Source organism: Aulonocara stuartgranti (genome assembly GCF_965226115.1).
Source record: "Aulonocara stuartgranti genome assembly, chromosome: 23".
NCBI classification, from domain to species: domain Eukaryota; kingdom Metazoa; phylum Chordata; class Actinopteri; order Cichliformes; family Cichlidae; genus Aulonocara; species Aulonocara stuartgranti.
Genome location: NC_138958.1, coordinates 2,843,248 through 2,867,710, shown reverse-complemented (window position 1 = coordinate 2,867,710; position 24,463 = coordinate 2,843,248). Strand labels below are relative to the sequence as shown.

The 24,463-nt window shown below is 41.5% G+C and overlaps 3 protein-coding genes and 1 long non-coding RNA gene across 7 annotated transcripts in view; all 4 read right to left on the bottom strand.

The window, feature by feature from the left end:
- The window catches only part of LOC309699870, a 29,236-nt gene extending 25,317 nt beyond the window's left edge, over window positions 1-3,919 (bottom strand). Inside the window, exons 1-2 of the long non-coding RNA XR_014274518.1 lie at window positions 3,841-3,919; window positions 2,893-3,045 (exon numbers count right to left, since the gene is read on the bottom strand). This is a non-coding gene — a long non-coding RNA (uncharacterized lncRNA). The remainder of the gene's footprint in view (window positions 1-2,892; window positions 3,046-3,840) is intronic.
- A 2,511-nt stretch (window positions 3,920-6,430) lies between these two features.
- On the bottom strand, window positions 6,431-9,301 carry LOC309701221 (transmembrane protein 275-like). 2 transcript variants are annotated; one of them, XM_082525320.1, is made up of 2 exons: window positions 9,140-9,301; window positions 6,431-8,754 (listed from the first exon to the last, which is right to left on the bottom strand). In XM_082525320.1, the coding sequence occupies exon 2, from the start codon at window positions 8,711-8,713 to the stop codon at window positions 8,144-8,146; it is 570 nt and encodes a 189-aa protein (XP_082381446.1). In that variant the 5' UTR covers window positions 8,714-8,754; window positions 9,140-9,301; the 3' UTR covers window positions 6,431-8,143. The 2 variants fall into 2 exon arrangements, with proteins under 2 accessions (XP_082381446.1, XP_082381447.1); XM_082525321.1 differs by having other exon boundaries at window positions 6,431-8,735.
- Window positions 9,302-9,793: 492 nt separating this feature from the next.
- mknk1 (MAPK interacting serine/threonine kinase 1) lies at window positions 9,794-16,092 on the bottom strand (the record flags this gene model as incomplete). Its single annotated transcript, XM_082523050.1, is given in 15 exon segments — window positions 9,794-12,204; window positions 12,530-12,573; window positions 12,694-12,858; window positions 13,760-13,954; window positions 14,072-14,167; window positions 14,263-14,318; window positions 14,418-14,522; window positions 14,636-14,709; window positions 14,823-14,902; window positions 15,063-15,160; window positions 15,238-15,307; window positions 15,309-15,337; window positions 15,460-15,562; window positions 16,037-16,069; window positions 16,072-16,092. Coding segments are annotated over 15 exon segments (1,389 nt in total). The 3' UTR covers window positions 9,794-11,984.
- Window positions 16,093-17,120: 1,028 nt separating this feature from the next.
- mob3c (MOB kinase activator 3C) lies at window positions 17,121-23,971 on the bottom strand. Of its 3 annotated transcripts, none has more exons than XM_082523053.1 (4): window positions 23,633-23,969; window positions 20,940-21,551; window positions 19,911-20,113; window positions 17,121-17,902 (listed from the first exon to the last, which is right to left on the bottom strand). In XM_082523053.1, exons 2-4 carry the CDS (start codon window positions 21,355-21,357, stop codon window positions 17,879-17,881), a joined length of 645 nt encoding a protein of 214 aa, XP_082379179.1. In that variant the 5' UTR covers window positions 21,358-21,551; window positions 23,633-23,969; the 3' UTR covers window positions 17,121-17,878. The 3 variants fall into 3 exon arrangements, with proteins under 3 accessions (XP_082379179.1, XP_082379178.1, XP_082379177.1); XM_082523052.1 differs by having other exon boundaries at window positions 17,121-17,567; window positions 23,633-23,962; XM_082523051.1 differs by having other exon boundaries at window positions 17,121-20,113; window positions 23,633-23,971.
- Window positions 23,972-24,463: the final 492 nt, after the last annotated feature.

Sequence of the window (24,463 nt, the reverse complement as noted above, 5' to 3'; positions counted from 1 at the left end):
TGTGAAAGATAGGTAATGCTTTGGAAATCAACACAAATGAGATTGCCGCTTGCACACACACATAACGCACACGCACACACCTCTACTTCTAATAAACCAGAAATCACTTCTTCACCAGCTGGACTGTTCTGATGAGGTTGACTTCACTGTGTACTCTCTGGAGTGCCATGAAAGAGATGCCTGCAGGACACGACGCAGAAACACACTGGGAAGCCTTTTGACTTGATTTGTATTGCCAAGCTTTCTCATCTGCTCTAGTGAAAAATCCTGCCATGGAAACCTGACCTTCTTTTTCCCTCCATAACCCTCTCACAGAGGCCAAGCATGATTCATCTCCCCCAGACCAAGTCCGGGAAAGAATGAAACTGCCGTCATCTTTCTACCCCACCTCATCCATTTCATCCTCTCCTGTGAGTTGTCTTGCCCTCTGCTGGACGGCCATAATGCCCTTCTAAATCTTCCTCCTGAACAGAACTAGCAAGTTCCACAGCAGCACTAAAGTGGACCATTCGTTTTCACAGCACGGCCAAAAGGAGTAATGGGAGTGATGTTGAGACATTATCAGTCACTCACGGCTGCCAAAGCTCTGTGAGTCACTTCTGCCCCCTTTTTTTTCAAACTACCGTGTGCAGATGCCCACCGAACTGCCTCGCTCTTGATGGAGCTTTACACAAGTCTTTGATACGTCCCTTAATCTCCACTAAACTATCCCACTGGTTTTAACACCCTTACGCATTAGCCTATGTCTTATAACTTAAGAGTTTATCGTTATGCACTAAATTTAGACGCCCTTACTTAAGACTCAAGGCAGCTTGGAAGCTGTGTGCGTACAGCGTGCAAAATTATAAACCTCCTGACTTAACAAAGAAACTTAACAAAGAAAATGGAAAATGTTCATTGTTTTCGAAATCACTACCTTCTGTAATTGAGCCATAACAGATTTGGAAAATCATCTTGATGCTGGAGATGATTTTCCACTGGGTCTGTAAAGACATTTAAAGGAAATTTAAAGGAAAGTAAATCTCTCTTAGTAAGCCCGAAGGGAAGGGCAAGCCCGAAAACAAAAGCCACTCGTCTAGTGAAACCTTCTTCCTGATTTCCTTGTGTTAAAGAGGCTCACCATGTGGTGCAATTTATTTTTAGAACATTTCCCGTCCTGCTCTTTCCTTTTCCTCATTCCATTCCCTCTTTCTCGAAGAAGTCAGTTTTCTCCGGTGCCCGTGAGAGTTGCCTTCGTTATTTGGTGGGAACCCACCTGTCCGCCTACACATCAAACCCATCCCCGGTGGGCTTCTGTGTTAAATTCCGAAGTTAAAACCCATTACCGAGCTATCAGCCCACTCGTAATGCTGTCTAACGACCTCATTTCCCTAAGTGTCGGCCCTGTCACTCAGCAGAGACCCTGTCAGCATGGCCTCCCGTGTCCGAGGGTCCCGGCTGCTCTCGGGGCATCACCGCCACTGCCGCTGCACGCACCTCAACTCGGCCCATCCTCATCAAAAACAGGATAGAGCGCTCAATCTCTAAAAATATGTCAAGGCAAAGTGACTGGGGACACAGGGGGTAAGAGACTTTGGAATGAAAGTGCTGGGTATTTCATTTACCATATCCACTCTATTAGTCGGAGCGGCACAGTCAATCAGAGCCCCATTTTGATTCGAAGGGAGTCAGGGGAGTGAATTGGGACACGGCAAAATGGCTGACGGTCACGGCGTGGCCATTCCTGCTCAGCCGAAATCAGTTTTAGGAGTTGGTGTGTATAAAATGGATTATTACCATATGGATCCAACACATCGCTGCCCGTCCTTGTTAACTCAGGAGGACGCAATGAGCAGGCGCAGTGAGCACAGTGATGAGAGGGGGGTGAGGCTGAGGCTGAGAGGGTCGAAGCCGTAGGTGTAAGTGTGCGTCCGTGTGTGCGTGTGATTGTGCTGTCTGCTCAGTCTCCTCTCCAGCTCTCCTGGAGTTCCTTTCTACGAAATGATTTGGTAAGTATGGAACGGGGCCCCTAGGCCACACAGGCTCTGCCCTTCTTTTAGGAGTGGATAATTGACTCCTTTTCCTCCTTATAATTCATTGCTTGCATATGCCAGCTAATACAGCAGCTGAAAACTGCTCTGGCCCTCATCTCCCTCGACACGCACATGCACACGCACATCGCTGCCCAGAGGAATGAGCGACGGTGGAGACACTGAGCATAAAAAATGGGGATGACAAATGGGAGCACTTCTAGATCTATGAATGAATTATGTCTTCTAAATACCTTGAGCAGAGGCAACTGTCAGCCATCATCTATACTAATCTGGGACAAAATATGACCAGCTCTACATTGAAAACGGAAAGAGCAGAGCTGCTAGAGAATGAGGCGAGAAATGAACGTGCAATCAGGCCATTAAAATGTGGTGTCTGATTCAGCTTTGGTGGACATTTGCACATTTATCATGAGATGGAAATATCCCCCCTCCCCTTTGTCATTTTAATGCAGTCCCTTCCATTCAAATAGATTAGGATTATGCCAACAGGACAGAGATATCATTTGTTTTACAATAGCAGAGTCAGCACTCACACCAGTCATTAGGAATTAGAAGAAGGCAGCCGCTGTTTGGAGGGACAGTGCGCAAACTGAAAAGAAGGATAAAATTAATGGCACTTCATCTTCAGAGGTGGGATATATTAAACACCCCGTTTCCCCCAACAACAGAAGTGGGATGGAAAGACAAATGGCTTATGCAAGATGGAGGAGGAAACTATTTATGAGCTGTAACAAGTTCAGTGTGTATGAGACACACTGGGTCACTCACCTGGTAATGATTATGTTCACAGAAGGATGCAAAGACACGGTAACCTTGCTATTGTTCTAGCTTCCTGTTATCTGGGAATGTAGTGTATTACCTGTGGGAAATGCATTTTTACAGGCAGCAGCTCTGAGACAACCTGGACGTGGTTCAGAGCCACAGGAGGATCACAGGAGGCCCAAGGACGATGCAGTACAGCCACCAACAGGAAAGCACAGATAGAGGCCGTGGTGCATTCGTGGTCCACACACTGTGAATGTGAGAAAAAATAATAATAACAGTGACCACCCATCTGGTGTAATGAAAAGTTCGTTATGTTACTACCATGATAACAATATTCTATATTGATTAAAGAAAAAAATCAGCAGTTGGATAGAGTATTTAATTAAAAATAAAGCCTATCGCTTTTTATTTATTGGTTCTTAAAGGTTTTTTTTTTTTTGCTTGATCATTTTCTTTATTTCACATTAAGCACGTGTGAATTAGCAGATTATGCCGTTATGCTTTTAAAATCCAAGCTCTCAAACATGTTTTGTACTGAATTACTTTGTTCCACACAAAGAGGCACAAGAAAAAGATGCAAAAAGAAATCTATGAAAAATGCGGATGAAGGCGTTAAATGTAAACATTTGACTTCTGCTATAAAATAATTTCACTGTTAGACTGTTAGATTCAAAGTAAGCGGAGAGAAACTCTGTGGGGATGATACTGACTTTAAATTTTAAATTTTCTGCAAAGGTGCAGTTTAAAACTTCTGCAACATGGACCTGTGCAGTTTTACATTTGTTTTTTTATTCATACTTGCCCATTACGTTAATATTAGAACGAGACTGTCTTAATTCTGCGGTATTCATTTTGCTAGGTTGGGGACACTTTAATTATGTTCTTCTGGGGTACAAACTAAAAAAGCGTCAAATTCTTACACTTTTTAGAGTTAAATTTTACTTATTACTAATTAAATGTCCTTCACCACCACATTAATCCGAATGACCACCCACCCCTCCAAAAACAGAAGAAGAAGAAGAAAAAAGAAAGGTTAGTGTACCTTGGATGATTATCGCGCTCAGAAACACGGTGAGAACGACGATACTGCCCTCTAGTGTCCTAAAAGAGCATTGCATCCTATACAGGCCAAGAAAGGAAATAAATACTTTTTCTCAGTTATCTGATTTGGGGATATTCATATTAGCGTTTTTGTTTTTCTTTGTTTTTTATGGTGATAATCTGAACACTGAATTTAATACATAATCCACCCACCTGCACAAATCATCAGAATGTCGCAAGGCTAACACATATAACCGTTCGCACTCACACCAGTGCGCATTTTAGAATTACCAGTTACCCTTACCCAACTGATTTCGACTGCAATAAGCTAGCACAAGAGGAAACGTGCAAACACCACACAGAAAGGCCCGGATGGTGGAGTCGAACGAGGACAACATGATCAGACTGAGTCAGTCACAGACTTGGATGGGAGAGCGCGAGGTAATAATTATTCATTATAATTATTAATTACTGCAAGACTCACCAGTGACACACTACACACTACACACACACATTTCAATGCACACTTAAAGCTATGTTTACATATTGGGTCAGTGAACGGCGCATAGTGACACTCACCCTGCAAAGGCATCTTGCAAGATTGCTGGAAACCCACAGAACCAACTTTGCGTGTGTTTCAAATATAAAACATCTTGGCTTACATAATATAAAGAACTGTCCGACAGTCCTTTAGTTATCTAGGTGTTTGTTATGCCATCTGTAGACTTATACATACAAAATGCAATAAAAGGAAAGTCCCATCACTTGTTTAGTATATAGCAAAGAATTATTTGGAGAAGCTTTATACAGACTTAATACTTACCGATGAGTCAAAAGATTCAGGGTCTGGGCACAGTAGTACTGCAATGTTCGTCCCATGACTTGGAGTAACTACTAAGAAGAGAATAGCAGATAATTTATCACTACACGCAGTACAGCTGCTGGCCATAATGTTAGGTTTAGATTGGATATACGTAATTATTGCATCTGCATTACTGCATTTATCAGCGCTGATGGGTACTCGATGTTCGATATAAAAATATGAGGGCATATTTAAGTGGAAATAAACACTCTTTCAACCGTAAAAAATGTATTACCAAGAAGCATTGTTACAAAAATCGCTCAGACTTTCATAAGTTTTGTCCCATGTTTATAAAGCAGTGATATACGGTACTGCTTTTCATCCACAGGGTGGAGTCATGAGATCAGATATATCTCCCGGCTGAGCCGAACTCTTTTTAAGCTGATTTTAACTTTGAATCAAGCAACGAACATTCAGTTTGAACCATTGCTCAAATTAAACAAACTTGCTGCTCTTTAGGTTCATTGTATCCACTTTGTCTAGACTCTGCTTGTATCTCTGTGTCCAGAGATAAAAACTGTCAGACATCAATTTAATGTGGTGAAAGATGATGAGACGATTACTCACTTTTATTTGGATTTTATTATTTAATATGCTAGCCGTGGTAGGTTTTTTGGGTAGGGAAATACTTTACAGCAATGTTCCTGCAGCAGTGTGTTGATGTGTAGAAAATATATGAAAATAAATATTAAAGTGTTTAATGTTTGAATTAAAGAAGAAAAAGTAAATGTCAAGATGTTCTGTGCTTGTGTGGAGGAGGAGAGACATGAGATCATTTTCTGTGAAAAAGTGAAAAAAGACATCATCATCAACAGAAAGTATCACGAGTAAAATTAAAATACATCTGTTGGCTGATATATTGCTTTATAGGGCATTACACTGTTATTAATGATGATGCATCATTACAGTGCATAAGTAATATTCTGGTGAAAACAATTAAAAGGTTTACTTCAGTGGCTGACAGACCCCAAACTGTCATTCTTGACTTTTATGATTAGGTTTTACAGGTAGCTGCAAACCTTTTATAGCTTTGCAAAGACAGTTAATTTACAAATAATATATCACCATCAGATCAACTAGAATAGATTAAAGCTACTTTATAGGTTATTGAGTTTGCGTTACTCTTAAAGTTTAGAGTTGTGGCACGATTGCTCCATTTTTTCTAACAAAATTAATTGTATGCTTTTATGAATAAAACTCATTTTGTTTCTGCTTTACTTGATTTTCTCTCAAACGTCCCCCTTTGTGTTAGACAGGAGTGGGTGCTCCTTGAGATGATCTTGACCTGTGTCCAGTACAGACAATAAATAATTCCTATTCCTGGAGGCTTCTGTGGGAATACTTCCACTATTATGATCCCAGTGACAACACAGGTCAGAGAAAATTTCCAGTCATTGCTTAGCCTCAGAGCGTCCTTCGTGTTCCAGCATGCCTCAGGAAGTTGTCTGCCATTTACTGCACACTGCGCTCTGGCTCGGGGCTTAGAAATGCCTCGATCCTGAACAGAGAGAATAAAACCAGAGCACCAAACTGGAAATGCACACTCCTGCAAGCCTTTCTAATAACAACAAAAAGGAAATATAAAGAGAAACTCCACATTTACGGTAAAAAGAAGCAGCTGCAAGAGAGTAGTTCAATTCAATTACATTTTATTTATATAGGACAAATTCACAAAAACACTTGCCTTAAGGTGCTTTATGCAAGTTACAAACTACAGTATTCGATAGAAAACAACAATCAGACAACCAACTATGATCCAGCACTTGGCAACAGGGATGGGCAACTGGTTATACACAATGGGAGTAAGACCTGGTACACAGGAGGCTTATCTGGTGGTGGTTAGGGTTAGAGATGCTAAGTATTTTGTTGAAGTGACCAGGATGGACAAGATTAGAAATGAGTATATCAGAGGGACAGCGGTTTGGAGACGAACGTAGAGAGGTGAGGCTGAGATGCTAGGCTGGGATGGAGGCAGATGACCTGCTATAGCTATTCCTAAAGCGGCCAGTCAAAAGAAGAAAATGATATCTATGGATAAAAGTTCAGATGTGCCTTGGAATGGTGATTTGTTCAGGGTTTAGCGCACCTCTCATCCATGATAGTGGGGTTAGGATCAAGTCTGCATGAATGGATGGAAGTATTTTTTTTAGATAAAAATTGCTCAGTTACATTAACCTTTGCTGAGTTAAACCCAGCCCTGCGCTAAATTAATCCCGCTGTGCCATTCTTCAGAGCAGCATGACCTCATTACTAGTTGAGCTGAGGTTGCCAAGACATGTCACCTTCTTTACAGAAACGAGTCATTGAATAACTACAGACACCCACACAGCCTGCCTGTATCCACTCAAAAAACACTGCAATAACAGTGGGCGTTGGCCACCGTGTTATCTTTTCCGTGGTTTGATTGTGTGAGGGGAACACGCTGTGTTTGAGGACAGCTGATGTAAAACGATGAGTAAACAGGGCTTTCGCATTTGCCAGCAGCTGTTGGGTCAGACGCCAAATGATGGGCAACGTAGCCGTTTGTACAGTCCCTGCTGGGGTTACTCAGATAACAAATGACTTATCATCACAGCCTGTGCATCTTCTCATTTAGCCTGACAGTTCCAGTGGCTTTGTTTCTGTGTATTCTTCACAAAGGGGGTCAGTAGAAGTATTATTATTATAATTTGCTCAAGATAGCATCCTTAATAGTTTTAGTGAGCTGTCTGAATAGATAACTCTTAACTTGAACAGAAGTATATAGTGTATCTATATTTATAAAATATACAGGGGTCCCAAGCATGTATTAGCACCTGTAGTAATCATGCACGACAACACAAGTAGAGAAATTCACAAAACACTCCTGAATCTATTTTAGCACAGCTCAAGGTTACACCATCACTCAAAGCAGCTGGTGCAGGAAATAAGAAGAAGAAAGAAAAGTTATGTTGAAGTGTGTAGAAAAGCTGTGACTGCATTCACCCGGCTTTTATAACTGCACTGATCCTCCTTCACAAAGGTGGCAAACACTAACCAAAATCAATCCATAGGAAACGAATACACAATGAATACACAATCACTAGATGTGTTCTACAACAAGAACTACATAACACAGGCACTTGGATTACAGTATCATCTCCTTCCCTGTTTCATTTCCTGGAAAGATAATGTACATCCTGGGACAGGGCAGTAAAAGTACAACTTCCTGAAACACACGGAAAAATTATCAGGGAGTTTGCACAATACATTTACGCTCACAGGCTGAGTCTGCAGGCCTTTTCGCTCTTGTATCATATTACCACGCCATCATTCTAGTTACTTAAGTCATGTGTTATTTGAGTTTACCAACTTTGGCATGAATAAAGTACGACTTAGCTTATAACTTATAGTAGCAATTAATCCTTGCAGTCACGCCAGACAGTGTAAACAGAACAAAGTCCACGCTATGTAGTGATCTGATCTATGTGGAAGTGCTCTCCCGGGAGTCAGAGCTCAGAGTGGGTTTATCTCCAGTAACACCAGTGCCACAGGTCTCTGTGTGCTGCTCAGTGGCTTCATCCTGACAGGAAGGCAGGGCAGTGGCTTCCCCTTGGATGGAGCTGGATTTGTGAGATGAGCTAGGGGAGTTGGTGGGGCTGAGCTGGACAGCTGTCGTGTCCTGAAGCGTGTGCTCGCTCGTCTCCATCTCAAAAGCAACTGCCCCCATCCTCATCAGCGCCCATTTCTCACCTCCTTTGGCCTTATGGGCAGTGTGGGCTTGAGGTCTCCTGCTGATGACACAGCAGGCTGTAAAGAAAGCCAGCGCTATGAGTAAAAGAAGAGGCCCAATGAAGATGGGAGGATTGCTTGTAGGGATAAAGGTACCAAACGCAAAAGCTCCCACCAGGGTGATGTTGATGCCAGCCAGCATGATGCACAGCCCACAGGCGCAGCACAGGGCTGGAGAGGGCATGCTCTGGTGCCTCGGAGCATGCTGCTCGGGGGTCTTCTTGGGAGCAGATGAACTGGAGTTTTTTTCAGGTAGCACCATGTCTCAGGAGAGCTCAGAGAAGCTGTTGATCAGACAAATGGCTGAAAATAGATCATTTGATCTCTTTAGAAAGAGAGGCTGAAAAGTAACATGACACATTTTAGAAGCAGTGCAAATGTTTTAAAGACTTTTCATTCTTCTGATTTTGAACTCTGGCAACTTTTTTTTCTTCCAAAGTAATTTCTTAGCTGTTAAAAAACTGTGAGCATCCCCGTCTAATTAAACGCATTAGTTATGAGACTTTAAACCTCAACAACATTAAAGCGCGAATACAATTCATCGAAGGCAACAACGCTGATAATGCCAAGTGAGAATCTGCAAATATAAAAACAGTCTTGTTCTCTCGCCGATGGTCCACAGACACACACACAAACCTGAAAGCAACACTTGCTGCAAAATTTCTCTGCACCATTCTGTGTCGCTTACCTTACATCGGACACATGACTCTGGCCGTTTGGGCTCTTTGTCCGTGTGTCATGTTGCACAGGAGCGGCGGGTGTGATCTGCTCCTCCTGCAGGTGAGCAGCGGAGTGATCTGCAGCTGATGCACTGCTGAATATCGGCCACTGGCTGCGCTGTGGAGCTGCTTCAAACAAACAGCCCAATCACAGCCATCACCCTCTGAAGTGCTTAAGCTTCTAACGTGTCACATTAAAGGTGCTCTCGGGAAAAGTGGAAACACACACACCACTGCACTCCTACATCTATCTGATGTTTATTTCCTTAAATCTAATGATGGGAAAAGTTTGTGAAACCTGGGTTATTAAAGTGCAAAAAAGAAAAAAGGCTCGAGACTATGGCCTCGCTCCTCTTTCTCGTTTGCTTTTCAAAGAAGTCTCAGCAAGGACACGGCCTCTGTTTCTTACCAGTGTGCGTAGAGGTTATTCACCATCTCCTGTCCCCTCCTCAGCTGTTTAGTCCAAAACAATGAGTTGTTACCATTTATCACTCCTGACTGAAATAAATCTTTGTAAACTAAAGCACATCTGCTGCAGTGAAAACAAAAATCCATTTGCTCACGTCTTGTGAACGAGACCTTTGAGTGCACAACACAGTAATATTGTCTTGATGTAACACAGCTTAGACAAGAAGAGCTTTTTATTGAGAACACAACATGCCAGTGAAAACACGCTCTACACATGAGAGCTTTATGCATAGGACCCCATATGAGCTTTGACACATTTCAGAGCGACTCTATAATCGCATACCAATTACTGCATCTCATTCTAGGCCATCTCAAGTAGACGGAGGGAAACAAACAGCTTCTTTTATGAATCATACTAGTGTGGGTGCTTTATCATAGCAAGCAGTCGTTTCCTAACATGTGTATTCATTCTGAGCAAATCTCCATCAATTCATGCCAGCCTATGAAGGCCCTTAGTTGCTATAGGGATGGGTTGTCCATGGCAACAGTGTGAAATAAGGGAATGAGTTGGCACTGGCACATAAACTTTGTAAGGTACGATAAACAGGAGCCTTTGGAGATCCCATTCAAACACAGACAGTCTAAATTATAAGACAACATAAAGAAAAAGTAGCTTCTTCTAAAAACAAAATCAAAAATCAGAAAATATCAAAGAATTCTCAGTTCATCCATAACAGTTTCCATTGGCACAGACAAAATCAAAACAGGGACGATTAAAAAAATATTTAACAGTTTTATAAACTCACTTCACAGAATGGAATCACGTATCTCACTAGTGTAACATAAACTATTCTCTCATCCCTTTAAACCAGCCATGCAGGGCTTGTAACAGGTAGATTACACAGATACCATCAACAAGTGCTTGTGATGCAAATCTAGAACAAGGAAAGGCTTATCCACCGCTAAACGTTTCTACTCGCTGTCAACCGCTTTCCCTCCCAGTGACACTTATCTGAAGCAGCAAACGATCTCGCTCAGTCCCGTTCTACTTTTTTAAGCCACACCATTTGCTTTAGCTGCAGCTCTTTTGAGGACTGGCAAACCCAGTCACTGCTGGTTGATCTAAGCCAGCGAGCCAGCCCAGGAATCAGGAACACTACAAAATACAGAGACCATACCTGCTGCTCATAGGGTGAATAATCTTTGTGTGCACACATTAACATTATATATAAAAGTCCCACAGTTCAGCTTTAAGTCTCATGAACTGCATAAAACTTAAAACAAATGCAATTTTCACATTTCAAGTAATTTAGACTTAAAAAAAATATATATATATAAGATCACTAAGACAATAAGAAATTAAGCAAAACCTCTTGGAATAATCTGCATCACAACACCAAACATGACCTCCAACGAGAAGTTATAGCAAAAGCGCTGAAAAGATAAATACTATTTTTAAGTGTCAAATTCATATCATTGGTGAAGCTTTAAAAACACAAGAACCTCCCATTCTGGGCAAACTAAATAAGATATTTATTTTAAAGTACATCAGTGCTGCAGGTAGCTTGTATTGACATGAGAAGAAAAAAAACTTTAAGATCCAGTCTCACTCCATGAGTTTCTGCAACCTCCAGCCACACTCTCAGGTAGTCATGAAGACACAGCTCGACAAAAGAGTCAACAGGTAAAACAGGGGAAAGGCCCTGTTTAACGCTCAGACTCCTCTAAGTGTTGTCTGTTTTTATCACTTAAATCACATACATTCACACATAAAAATCATATAAAAAAAATAAAAAAAAGAAAAGAAAACATGCTTTAAAAAAGCAACAAAAAAAATCCCTTTTCTTTAGTCACTAAAAAGCTTTCAAATAAAATAACTAATTCACAGCTGGAAAAACAAGTAATAAAATAAAATAAAATCTACCTATAAGACGATATTGCATTAAAGCAGCAGCTGCTGCTGCGTAGCTGTCCTGATTCTTAAAATGCTGTTTTTGGTGTTGATATGTATTTTAGTAAAAACTGCTGGCACTGAGAGCAGTTTCTGGTGTTTTGGGTAACGATGACTAACCCAACCTGTGAAGACAATACATAAATTTCTTAAAGCCAAAGTTGTTCTGAAAGAAAATCAAACCTTTGTTAAAAATACTCATCAGCTTAAAGTAACTCCTGGCCAAATCCTGGAAGTTTTACTGTTTTCTATTAGTAGGCAGAAGCTGAGGTTTAACTGCGCACTTGATGTTCAAACTCTCACTGATAAGACTACTGGCCAAGGAGAGGACTTTCAACAACAGAGACACTTTCCATACTGTGTGACCAATCCTACAAGGCTCCCTATAAAAATAAAAATCCACACAGGAGGTAACTAAAATTATTCAGATAACACGATAAGGAGGTTAAGGACCCTCAGGCTGTGGCGTCATCTGAAGTGGGTGCAAAGTCTCCGTGCCGGAGAGCACTGGACTGTGCCCGTCTGCGAGCCAGCCTGGAGTTAGAAGGAGGAGAAAGCCTCATGGAGCAAACGATGGCTCCGACGTCCTCCCGCTGCTCCTCGTGCTGGGATAGCTGCCGGTTGAAGGCGATGGCTTCTGCTGCAAACTGGGTCAGATCTTTGGTGCTGCTGTTCCTAGAACAAGAAAGAAGGCAGAAAAAGATATGAGAGACATCTAAGCACATTTCTGCCACTTCTCACTTTAATAATGTGATTAGAATAAAGTATCCTAGATCCTTGTTTCATCTATCCCAATATTTTCCATCTTAAAAAACAAAAAAACAAAAACAAAAACCATCTTGAAGCAGAGAGAACCTGAAATTGTTCTCAAAATTAAAAAAAAAAAAGTTGTTCATAAACAAAGGTATGTGCAGAAACTCTAGTTTCCTATGAAAAACCACAAACACTAAAGGTCTGATTCTACTTCAACCACAGAAACGGAGCTAAAATAAAGACAGACCTCTGCAGAACACGAGGAGTTGGAAGACCTCTCTCTGGAGCATTCTGGAAAAAAATAAATAAATAAAAGAAAGAAAGAAAAAAAAACTCACAGCTGGAAAATAAGGACAATAATTCCAGCTGTCTAACATTAGACAAGTAGTGCTCAAATGTAATTATACCCACCCCCTGCACCCAAGGGTGCTTGAGGACCTGAGCAGCACTGAGGCGCAGAGTGGCGTCCCGAACCAACAGCTTTGATATGAGGTCCTTGGCACCCACTGTGATGTGGGCCCAGTCCTTGTCTGGAAATTCATATTTGCCCTGCTGGATGCTCTCAAACAGGTGACTCTGAGGGGAGAAGATCAAATAACCTGCTGATAAGTACATGCCATTTACACACACACACACACACACACACACACACACACACACACACACACACACACACACACACACACACGCTGCATTATTGTGCTGCATTCATTTTTGTAATGGTGTTGTCATTCTGTTGTGCATTATAAATTCAGACCTCGCACCTTCTTTACAAAAGTGAGCTTTTTCTCCAAGCAGCACAAAATTCAATAAACCAAACCAAAACTCCGCTCAAGCCAAGATAATGGAAGAAGAACCGACGACATCCATCTAGATGAAGTGAAAGCTAAAACAAGGTTTTCCCTGGTAAATCTACAGAACCTCTTCCCATTTCTTCTCAGCCCTAATACTCTACTACAAAACAAAAAAAACAAAACCCCAAACTGTACTGAAAGTGTTTGGCTTTTCTGAATAATTCACATAAGAGCATTTGACATATGGGTCAACAGCTAAAGCCAAATCAGCCGTAGTGCTCCTATACATCGGCTTTTCTCATTTTTTTTTTATTTTTAAAAAGAGATTTCAACCTACATCTAAGCCTAACTTTACCTACATTACTAATTATGTTTCTTAATTAAGCCAGTATACAGCAAAAAAAGAAAAATTTTTAGTTACTTTATTTGAACTGTCTACCATGGACATGATAATCAAAGAGGCCAGCATTAAGATGAACAAGCTGTAATGCCAGCTAAAGGAGGCATTACAGAGCATGTGTTCTTTTAAGACCTCTAGTCTGTAGTTTTATATTATTTATAATGTCTTCATTTCAGAATGATAAGCGGGGACACACAGTGAATCTCTGGTGCAAACACTGCTGAGCTGAGCAATTATCCATGGGATGGATGCTAAACAACAGTGCTGATTGGAGGGGGCATACCTGGCATGTTCTGCATCTTTCTCCCCGATCCCAGCCACAGTCAGAGCCACAGTGTCCTGTGAAGGGTGGGCTGCCACTCAGTAAGATGTAGAGGATGACCCCGAGGCTCCACAGATCGCAGCGTTTGTCGTAGAAGGAGGCCTCATCAGTGAACACCTCGACTACTTCTGGAGCCATGTACTCTGCCGAGCCACACTGAGAGAGAGCAAAGATCAAAAGCAAAGAAGAGGTAAGTCAGTGTAATCCCTTATTAGTTAATTGGACAATATTATGTGTCTATACTTGGCCGACAATTTAGAATTAGACACTTACTGGTGTTGTGAGCTCTGGGGTTGTTATGGGTGTACAGGCACTGCTGAGCTTTACTCCACTTCCTAGATCAAAGTCACAGATCTTTACTGGCGACACCTAAGTAGAAAGAGAGTAAATATATGGTTATGTTGTTAAATTATAAACCTTAAGGGATAATTAATGCCTTTCTCAACTCATTAAATGCCAATTACCTGATCAGTGTATTCACAGAGTATGTTTTCTAGCTTAAGGTCTCTATGGGCAATGCCTGCAAACAAAAACACTGTCACCTTTACACTCAAAAACAAAAACAAAACCTCTATTTCCTTTGGATTTCAGCAGAACACCTGCTTGAATTTTGACCTACCTTTTGTGTGTAAAAAGTCGAGAGCTTGGGCAATATCTTTCACTACCTTACTAGCCTCCAGTTCATCAAAGTGCTTTCGGTTTTGGATATGTGTAAGAATAGAACCTGCAGAAAGAGAAGAGGATCACTCACGGGTATATTTGTGCGCTCATAATGAGCCATCTGGCAACAGCTCTGTTTGCATTACATTAACTGTTGTGTTAATTATTCACACTTACCACCACGCAGCTTTTCAAATACCAAATAAAAGCAGTTGTTGTCCTCAAAGAATTCAATCAATTCCAAAATATTCCTGGACAACGATATGTTTAGGTGATCAGAATTGTTTTTATTCTGGATAAGTTTTCTTTTCTCTCTCATTTTTTTTTTTTTTTTTAAATATTAATCAGACAAAAATCAACTCACTTATTTCCTTGACACTGATAAAGAGTCTCCACTTCTCGAAAGACTCTGCTGCGGCTGTGTCCTGCACTCTTTTCTATGATCTATGAAGGCGAGCAGCAGAAATTGTGATTCAATGGACATTTTGATTGACTTTAAAAAAAAAAAAAAAATGCAGTACAGCTTTAAAGAAAATGTTGCCATTAAAGAGCAACCCAACCTGTTCAAATGACATTTAAATTTGGCAAAACTGTCCCTACTTACCTTCACGGCATACTCATGTCCATTCTGCAGGCTGATACATCCTTGAACTTTAGCATATGCTCCCTGGCCGAGCACCTCATGAGTCAATTTGTAGAGATCTGAAGAAAATATGAAGTGTTGGTCAATTTTCCTGCTTTCACACGTACTGCATGTGTTTCAGTTTTAGCCTACTTACCATCAAAAGTGCCAGTGGAGCTGTCTGTCGCTCTAGTTCTTTTCTTCTTCTTTCGTTTACCTGTATCTGGGGATGTTCACTGGCTGGCTTTTTTCACACTCTGTAGAGGCAGAAATGAATCCATACACACAAATTAAAACATTGCAATTTTTTTGCACAGTGCTCTCGCTTTGTAAAGTTTACAAAGCTATAGAAATGCTAGGAAAAGTAAAGCATTTGTACCTGCTGGGTCTTGGGAAAGATTCTGTCTTTCCTCTGAGGTATTTCGGTTCTCCTGAATGCTCCCACAGTTTTGCCCTACTTGGCCCAAAGCAAGGGAGTTACCCTGTTACAGAGAAGGAGGCCATACGGGGGGGACAGGGGGAGGGAATAGTGCAAAATCAGCCAGTGATCAATGTTGGTACAGTAGAGAAAAAGCAAATGAAAAAAGCAAAAAAGGAAAATTTTAATTTGGCCTTGGTAATAAATACTAAAAATAAACACTAATCCATAATATAATAAAATGTTCTGTACATATCATAGGCTGGCAACTGTAAAATGACTAACTGCAGTTATAGGGATGCATCACCACTACTTTGATCATTACAACCACCTATGGCAGTCTGCCAAAACAGTGATCAATATGATAATACTGGAAACTCCGTGACAGGCCTTATCTGAACTTTACCAGAAACATTCAAACAACAGGGCACAGTGCTTTGATGAAACTACTGTGCACCATTTTCTGGTCCTTTTATCTTATCAGACATGTTTCAGGAAGTCAGCTTTTGTAATCACCACTAATCATAGAGTAGATCACCTGGAGGGAGGGCTGGAAGGGCTGCAACTCCGAGTCATCACGCCGTGCCTCACCATATCTGCCAACTGCCACATACAAATATAGTTAGTCACGTAAACATACGTAACAACTAAATACAATGCAGTGATGAGGCAAAAGGCTAGAGCAATGGAGAAGACACCGCCCAAAGAGGAAACTGGAACACATAAGCTAACGAGCTTATGTGTTCCAGTTTCCTCTTTCTTTCATTCTTTGGTATTACATTGTGTATCGCTCTGAGTTTGCGGTTACTGTTCATCTACATGACCGCAGAATATTCACTTACAGCAAAGTTTATTGAATTAGTTAGTTCATACTAGTTAAATGTTATGTTTCGGTTAGAAAAACACAAAACTGATAATTAGCTGTTAGCTAATGGAGTTATACCAGCAGTTTGTATCGATACTGAAGTTAATAAATATGTGTACGGACAGCCAACAACGTCCACTTAGATAATTACTTAACATTAGCAACGTTGTCCTAGTTACCAGGAGGGAATTCTGTATAAAAGATCATTACGGCATTACAAAAGCCAGAGCTAGCGGTGGCTGCCTACTATAGCTGTTGTTAGCCCCAGCTAGCAAGAAAGAACTCAGATAGCTTGCTAAACCGATTTACATGACCAGTTGCTAACTGTATTCAGAGACTGTTTAAGCGACGTTAAAATAAAACCACAAATGCAACAAACCCTTCAAACGTGGACTCCACGCCAGCCAAATCCCTGCAGTCAAAGCCTGTGACAGCTGATGTAAGCTCCCATTGCTTTCTGTTATCAATCAGTCCAAACAGCTGATGACGTACCGGGCGGGAAAACGCGAGAGCAGACGTTTGCCCCGCCCCTTTCCGGATTAACTCCTCTCCCATTGGTAGCGTGACCGCACTGATGCAACGTCACTTGGCAGGGTTCGTCACCACGCCTCAGTCCACGTAGTGGGGATTTTTGGTGCATGATGATGGCCTTTATTTATCCATGTAACAGGTTTGGCAAGTGAGCAGTGATAATAAGTATGCTATATCTGTTGTTGTTGTGATTTTCTTTTTCCTGCGAAAATGAAAGCAGACGCGATTGGCTGATGGGAAGAACTTTTATGCCCTTAAATCAGATTTTAAACAGTGAAAACACATCGTACAAAATACAAACTCTGGTCAACGAGAAAACAAACAATGCATCAAAACTTACACGAAGATAAAACATATACATGCACAAGAGGAAAGACAGAGTACAGGAGATGCAGTGTATAAAACAATACAGAATAATGAGGAAACTCACAGCACCATAATGAATGTGAAGTGAAAAGTTCTGTAAAGGAACTTTGCCACCATCTGCAGAAGTCTACTGAGTTTATGGGCCATGTCATATGCTTGGAAACCACTCGTACAAGTGTACACAAAGCAGTTCTCTGTCTGGTGTTTTGATGCGGAAGTTTTCTCAAGGGGCTCAGATAACGTCATAATGTAAACTCCTTTGTCCATGTGGCTTTGTCTAATTGCATATCTTCTCTGTCATCTCTTTCTGCAGGAAAAGAAAAAGAGGAGATGTTAATAGATAGAGTCTAATATGTTGTTTGAGAAAATGAATATTTACACCGTCATGATTCTGAGAAAGAAAGCAGTTGCTCCTTGAAGACTAAAAACAAACATAATTTCCTGGGGCACAAGAGGTGGGGCAATAAAACGAGGTCTATTCAAAAGATTTATCTTTATGCAGCGTGTTGACATTAATGCCTTGTCCCTGTTTTCACATTGCAGGGGGAATTATGCAGCCCAAGCGAGGTAATGATGATAACTGCAGCTTTTTATTGACACTTGGAACACCATTCCCCATCAGCTCACATGCGATAGAGGCTCCTTAGTTGGAAAACAGAAACAAGTACAATCTTTAATCACATGACTATCCAAAGTCAGCAGATTCTCTTATGAGTCTTTTCTCATCAGACCTAGCCATTTCCTGGATACATTTTGTTCATGCTGGAAAACTGAGTGAAAACTAATTAAATTTGTGTGTCATATGGAATATATTATCTTAGTGAGAACGCTATGAGCTTCAGACTGAGTGATTTTATTGTCGGTGCCTTCTATGTACAGTGGCTTGCAAAAGTATTCGGCCCCCTTGAACCTTCCCACATTTTGTCACATTACAGCCACAAACATGAATCAATTTTATTGGAATTCCACATGAAAGACCAACACAAAGTGGTGCACACGTGAGAAGTGGAATGAAAATCATACATGATTCCAAACCTTTTTTTTTACAAATAAATAATTATTCAGCCCCCTGAGTCAATACTTTGTTGAACCACCTTTTGCTGCAATTCCAGCTGCCAGTCTTTTAGGGTCTGTCTCTACCAGTTTTGCACATCTACAGACTGAATCTTTGCCCATTCTTCTTTGCAAAACAGCTCCAGCTCAGTCAGATTAGATGCACAGCGTTTGTGAACAGCAGTTTTCAGATCTTGCCACAGATTCTCGATTGGATTTAGATCTGGACTTTGACTGGGCCATTCTAACACATGGATATGTTTGGTTTTAAACCATTCCATCGTTGCCCTGGCTTTATGTTTAGGGTCGTTGTCCTGCTGGAAGCTGAACCTCCGCCCCAGTCGCAAGTCTTTTGCAGACTCCAAGAGGTTTTCTTCCAAGATTGCCCTGTATTTGGCTCCATCCATCTTCCCATCAACTCTGACCAGCTTCCCTGTCCCTGCTAAAGAGAAGCACCCCCAGAGCATGATGCTGCCACCACCATGTCTGACAGTGGGGATGGTGTGTTCAGAGTGATGTGTTGTGTTAGTTTTCCGGCACACATAGCGTTTTGCATTTTAGCCAAAAAGTTCCATTTTGGTCTCATCTGACCAGAGCAGCTTCTTCCACATGTTTGCTGTGTCCACCACATGGCTTGTGGCAAACTGCAAACGGGACTTCTTATGGTTTTCTGTTAACAATGGCTTTCTTCTTGCCACCATAAAGGCCAACTTTGTGCAGTGCACGACTAATAGTTGTCCTACGGACAGATTCCAGAGTCACCATGGGCCTCTTGGCTGCATTTCTGATCAGCGCTCTCCTTGTTCGGCCTGTGAGTTTAGGTGGACGGCCTTGTCTTGGTAGGTTTACGGTTGTGCCATACTCCTTCCATTTCTGAATGATCGCTTGAACAGTGCTCCGTGGGATGTTCAAGGCTTGGGAAATCTTTTTGTAGCCTAAGCCTGCTTTAAATTTCTCAATAACTTTATCCCTGACCTGTCTGGTGTCTAAATCCAATCAAGAATCTGTGGCAAGATCTGAAAACTGCTGTTCACAAACGCTGTCCATCTAATCTGACTGAGCTGGAGCTGTTTTGCAAAGAAGAATGGGCAAAGATTTCAGTTGCTAGATGTGCAAAGCTAATAGAGACAGACCCTAAAAGACTGGCAGCTGGAATTGCAGCAAAAGGTGGTTCTACAAAGTATTGACTCAGGGGGCTGAATAATTACACACACCCCACTTTGCAGTTATTTATTTGTAAAAAAGGTTTGGAATCATGTCTGATTTTCGTTCCACTTCTCACGTGTGCACCGCTTTGTGTTGGTCTTTCATGTGGAATTCCACTAAAAATGATTCATGTTTGTGCCTGTAATGTGACAAATTGTGGAAAATTTCAAGGGGGCAGAATACTTTTGCAAGCCACTGTATGTACGCTAAACTGGAAAACACACCTACTCAAAGATGAACAATAAGCACATCAAACATTCACGCAGCTGGGATAAAGCTGGCAAGATGGTAGATATTCTCTGCTAGACTGACAGTTCCTCCGTTACAAAACCTCCATCTGATCCTTTTTCATATGCATCCTCACTTCACACTCATACATCTGATGTCTCACCAGAGGCTCCAGCTCAGAGTGATCAATGAGGTTGAACTCTGAGATGAAATAATAATAGTGTTTGTAGCAGGTATTGATGTGGGCCTCTGCACCCATACTGCAGATGCTGTCAAAGTGATGGATGTAAACGTGCACAAACACCCGGAAGAGACGGCTCAGGATCTTCTTGCACACCTGCTGGAAGTTCTTGGGGAAAGGTACTCCTAGGATGAAGAAGGAAAACAATAAGATATAAAAGGACTTCTATTCAGAAGCTGGTCTAATAAAATAATAGATTTGATAAAGGAAACTGTAGGACTCAATTGTAAATGGATTTACCATGTATGCAGATTTAAAAAGCATCATTAATCATGCTTATCTACAATAGGGCTATTAATCTACCGAATTTCCTAAATAATCTATTGAATAGTTTGTGTTTCAATCCCAAAACACTTAATAAAAAATATCTGTGTTTTGTGCTGAAGAGCTGAAAAGGCCGTGTGAAGAACAATCTAATTATTCGTATTTAATTTCTAAGCAAAGCGAAGACAGCATTGCTGTCTTATTCTCCCTCAGGTCCATGGAGGATTGTGATAACTGAGCAAACGGAGGGACAGAAACACCCTGAAGGAGTTGTCAAGCACTAACACACAACCAAAACCCATTCACACTCGTGGGAAATGTTTTCATCATACCTGACTAGCATGTCTAGGCTTGACATAAGAAAAGAGAAGTCCCAGAATGTCAGTGCTAACCACTGCGCCACAGAGAGGCTCTGAGCTCACGCTTCTGTGACGCATGAAGTTCTCACCTCTAATTTAACACTATGATCACCTTGTCAACAACCCCCTCTAAATGTCAACATTTTATTGTCTAATTAACCTCTCCTTGAACTCAATCATTGCATTCGTGAGCTTAATGAAGGAGACAACCTCTGCACTCTGTGCTGATACTTTAGTATAAAATCTCTGCAGCCAGCACTCAGTCATGTATTAGCTTACGCACTCAAGAGCAGTCCGATGGTTTCATTTGTAAACTCCTCACACACACCTACTCTTGTGGGGAAGATTTCCTCATTATTGATCAGTGACTCTATCCAGTCCATCAGCAGATTCATGTACTTGAGAGCAGGCAGCTTGGTGGGTCTCTTGTAGTCTTTACCGTCCTGCCATCTGTACTCATATCTCAGTCCCCCAGACATGATAGGGCACGTGCGCTCGCTGCAGTACTCGCTCACTGTGCCATAGATTAGGTTAATTCTGTTGAAGAAATCCACCACGTGAACAGCAATCCAGTCATTGAGGTTCTCGCCTTCTGGGAGCTGAACTACTTTCCTCAGGTCCAAGCCAGATTTGAGCGAAGCCTGGGCCTTCTTGTACAGTTCAAACCGCTGCGTACCGGGCTCAAAGCGCTTCTTTGGCCTAAATGTTTTGTCTTTGCTAAACACTTGACCAAGACACAATGCCATTGACTCAGTTATTTCCCCTGAGATAAGGGGAGAGTGCGCAATGATGAAAAATAATTAGGTTGGAGTATGAGAACGTGTAGCCTTCCTGGGAGAGGGGAACCAGTCTGATTTCAGCTCTTGGAATGGTCACAGGTGGTTAGCGTCTGTCGTGTAGAGACTGCAAGGAGCTCTTGTTTTCATTTGGCACGATGGCACTGTGAAGACAATAACAGGCATGTTTTGGGGTGAATAAAACATAAAAGATAAAACAATTCATGCAATATTTAATTACAACAATTGTTATAGCTACCATAAAGTAAAAAAAACAAAACAAAAACCTACATTTTCCTAAAGAAGACCAGCTAAAATGTTTTTTTATAGTCACAGCTGCTCTTTGTGACCCAAATGACCTCAAAGCAAAGTTTTCAGTTGCAGCTACCAGTAAAAATAGCAACACTTTCAGTCTGCTGTACCAAAAGTCAGGCCAATTGAGTCAGGCATAACTGGGAAAATGAATAGTATGCTGTGATCCACTAAAGATTAAACTGTCCTCAAAAGGACTGTGTGAGAAAATGTCCTGAGTCAAATAGTTTTAATGCTCTTAAAGGCAGAACCACAACTTTAATTTTGTGTGGGACACACACACACACACACACACACGCACACACGCACGCACGCACGCACACACGCACGCACGCACGCACGCACGCACACACACACTAAATATGGATAGAAAACGGCCCATTCTTCCTTGAGAAAGTGGATATGAAATTAAATTAAGAGTTTATGGATATTTTTTGTGCAAAACTATTGTCCATCTGTCTGGTGATTTGCTTGTATTGGGAGCATGACCTCACAGGTTTTGAATGTCATGGTAATGAAGCAGTAATGATTGCACAATTTATTTGATATAATATGGTAAATGGTAAATGGCCTGTATTTGTATAGCACTTTACTAGTCCCTAAGGACCCTAAAGCACTTTACACTACATCCAGTCATCCACCCATTCACACACACATTCACACACTGGTGATGGCAGCTACATTGTAGCCACAGCCACCCTGGGCCGCACTGACAGAGGCGAGGCTGCCGGACACTGGCGCCACCGGGCCCTCTGACCACCACCAGTAGGCAACGGGTGAAGTGTCTTGCCCAAGGACACAAATATTAACTTGGAGGATTTACTTTAAAACAAGAAGATGGACGGTTACATTTTATAGTCTCAAATATGTTTTGTAAACGTGTTAGCGTGGCAAAACCGAATTGAATTGTACATTTCTATTCACCGTTTGAAGGATGTGGGAAGAATGTCCAGAGATCTGACACCTAGATTAAAGCAGCTGTGATTGCAACACATGATACTGCAGCCGCATTGAGTCCTGAGTCCCATTGTTAACCCTCTCAGGCCCAAATTACGTTTTTTGTTGCTAATGCACAACCAAGTCCTGCAGTGGTACTTCTGAGTAAAAAAAACTCATAAAATATGTATGTGGGGTAATCAGGTTGTTAGTTCTTAACTGTTGCAAATCTGCAACGTCTGCCTGGAGAGGGTTAACTGCCGTATTCAGAATTTCCCACGGTTGTAACTGAGGCTCTGGTGACTTGAATTAGCAGATGTTTCTGTCACTTCATGCCAGTCTGTACTCCCAACACGTGATACTGATATGGGTGTTGTTATCTTTCTATTGACAAAATAACCTCAAAAATCACAACCCACAGGCCTCTCGCATGTTTGTAAAGCTTCTGGAGGACTGGGGTCCCTCCTGTCTTAATCTGAGGAAAAGGCAATGGCTAAAAATAAAAACACATGTGATCATCTCCATTGGCTCTTTCCACTAGCTTTCATAGTTTGCCTGATCTCAGTTCAAAACTCACCACTGGGGGAACTTGAATACGTGGTCAGTCGATAGCTCTGAATATGTCCATAACAAACGAGAGTTAGACAGAGCTTGATTCACTCCTAAACTCTGAGAGACACTGGTTCAGTTAAAGATTCAGCTCAGACATCTTTGGGATACGAAAACAGTTATGATTTATACAAAAGTGACAGTATGAAGGAGGAAGTGACTGTTGACCAATTTCTGTCCCTACTTGCCTGAGCAGTCACACTGAAGCATGTTAGAGCATGCAATGTGGCATGCATGCTTTGTTTTCTTCTTTTTCTACCAGTTTTCCATCAGACACTGCAATTTCTTGAAACTCTTTCATTTCGTGGTGCAGCAACAACAAGAAACAAATTGTCAGTGGGAAAGCAAAACAAGACATTACAGAATGGAAAATCTCTGTGCACTGTACCTGGCCGAAATCCTGCAGCGGAGTATTTGGAATGTGGTGGAGAGTTGTGGGAAGTTCAGGGAGGATTCGAGTGTCTGGATCCTTTGATTCTAAACTCCCTGTGAAAGCCTGCTTCAGTGACTCTGCCCCCTCTAGGTCCTCTGAATTTTCTCTCTGCTAGTTGCTAACGGTCTTAAGGGGCTCCAACTTCCCTCAGGAAAACAGACAACACACTAAAAGAGAAAAAAGATATTTGCCTTCTCTTCCTGTAGGTGATGTCACTTCCTGACTTTGTCTAGTAGGTTCTGCTATCTGTGTGTGTGTGTGTGTGTCAGTATGTGGGTGGGTGTTTGGAGGACCTATAAAGTGAAAGAGAAGAAGGGCTGAAAAAGGCCTTCCCCGAACACTGACTCTGCCCTCCCTCTTTTCCATTTTTTTTTCTTTCTTGTCGATTTGCAGGCAAAGCAGCCAACCCTCTTATCCAACCAAAGCCCAGCCCTCTGGTAAAGGTCCTGAGAAAACATCCCTTCTCTTGAGCCACTTATAGGACACAGGGAAAAGAATAATCCCACAAACATTTCTGGATGCCTGGCAGTCCACGACCATGATGCCTGGCTATTTTTTATGAAGTCTCAATAACATATTATTTAAATTCTTTGCCTTTTAAAGAAGTTGCTTTGGAATTCAGTAAGTTCCCTACATGGAAAAACTGCTCTTTGAAAGACACAATTTCTCTTTAAACGACTAAAAAAGCTCTGTGTTCAAATCATGAACAAACAAGCCACGTGTGACTTTAACAGTCAAATTCCTTGTGACCTTAGAAGGTTATCTTTTTTTGTGATAGCTGCTCTG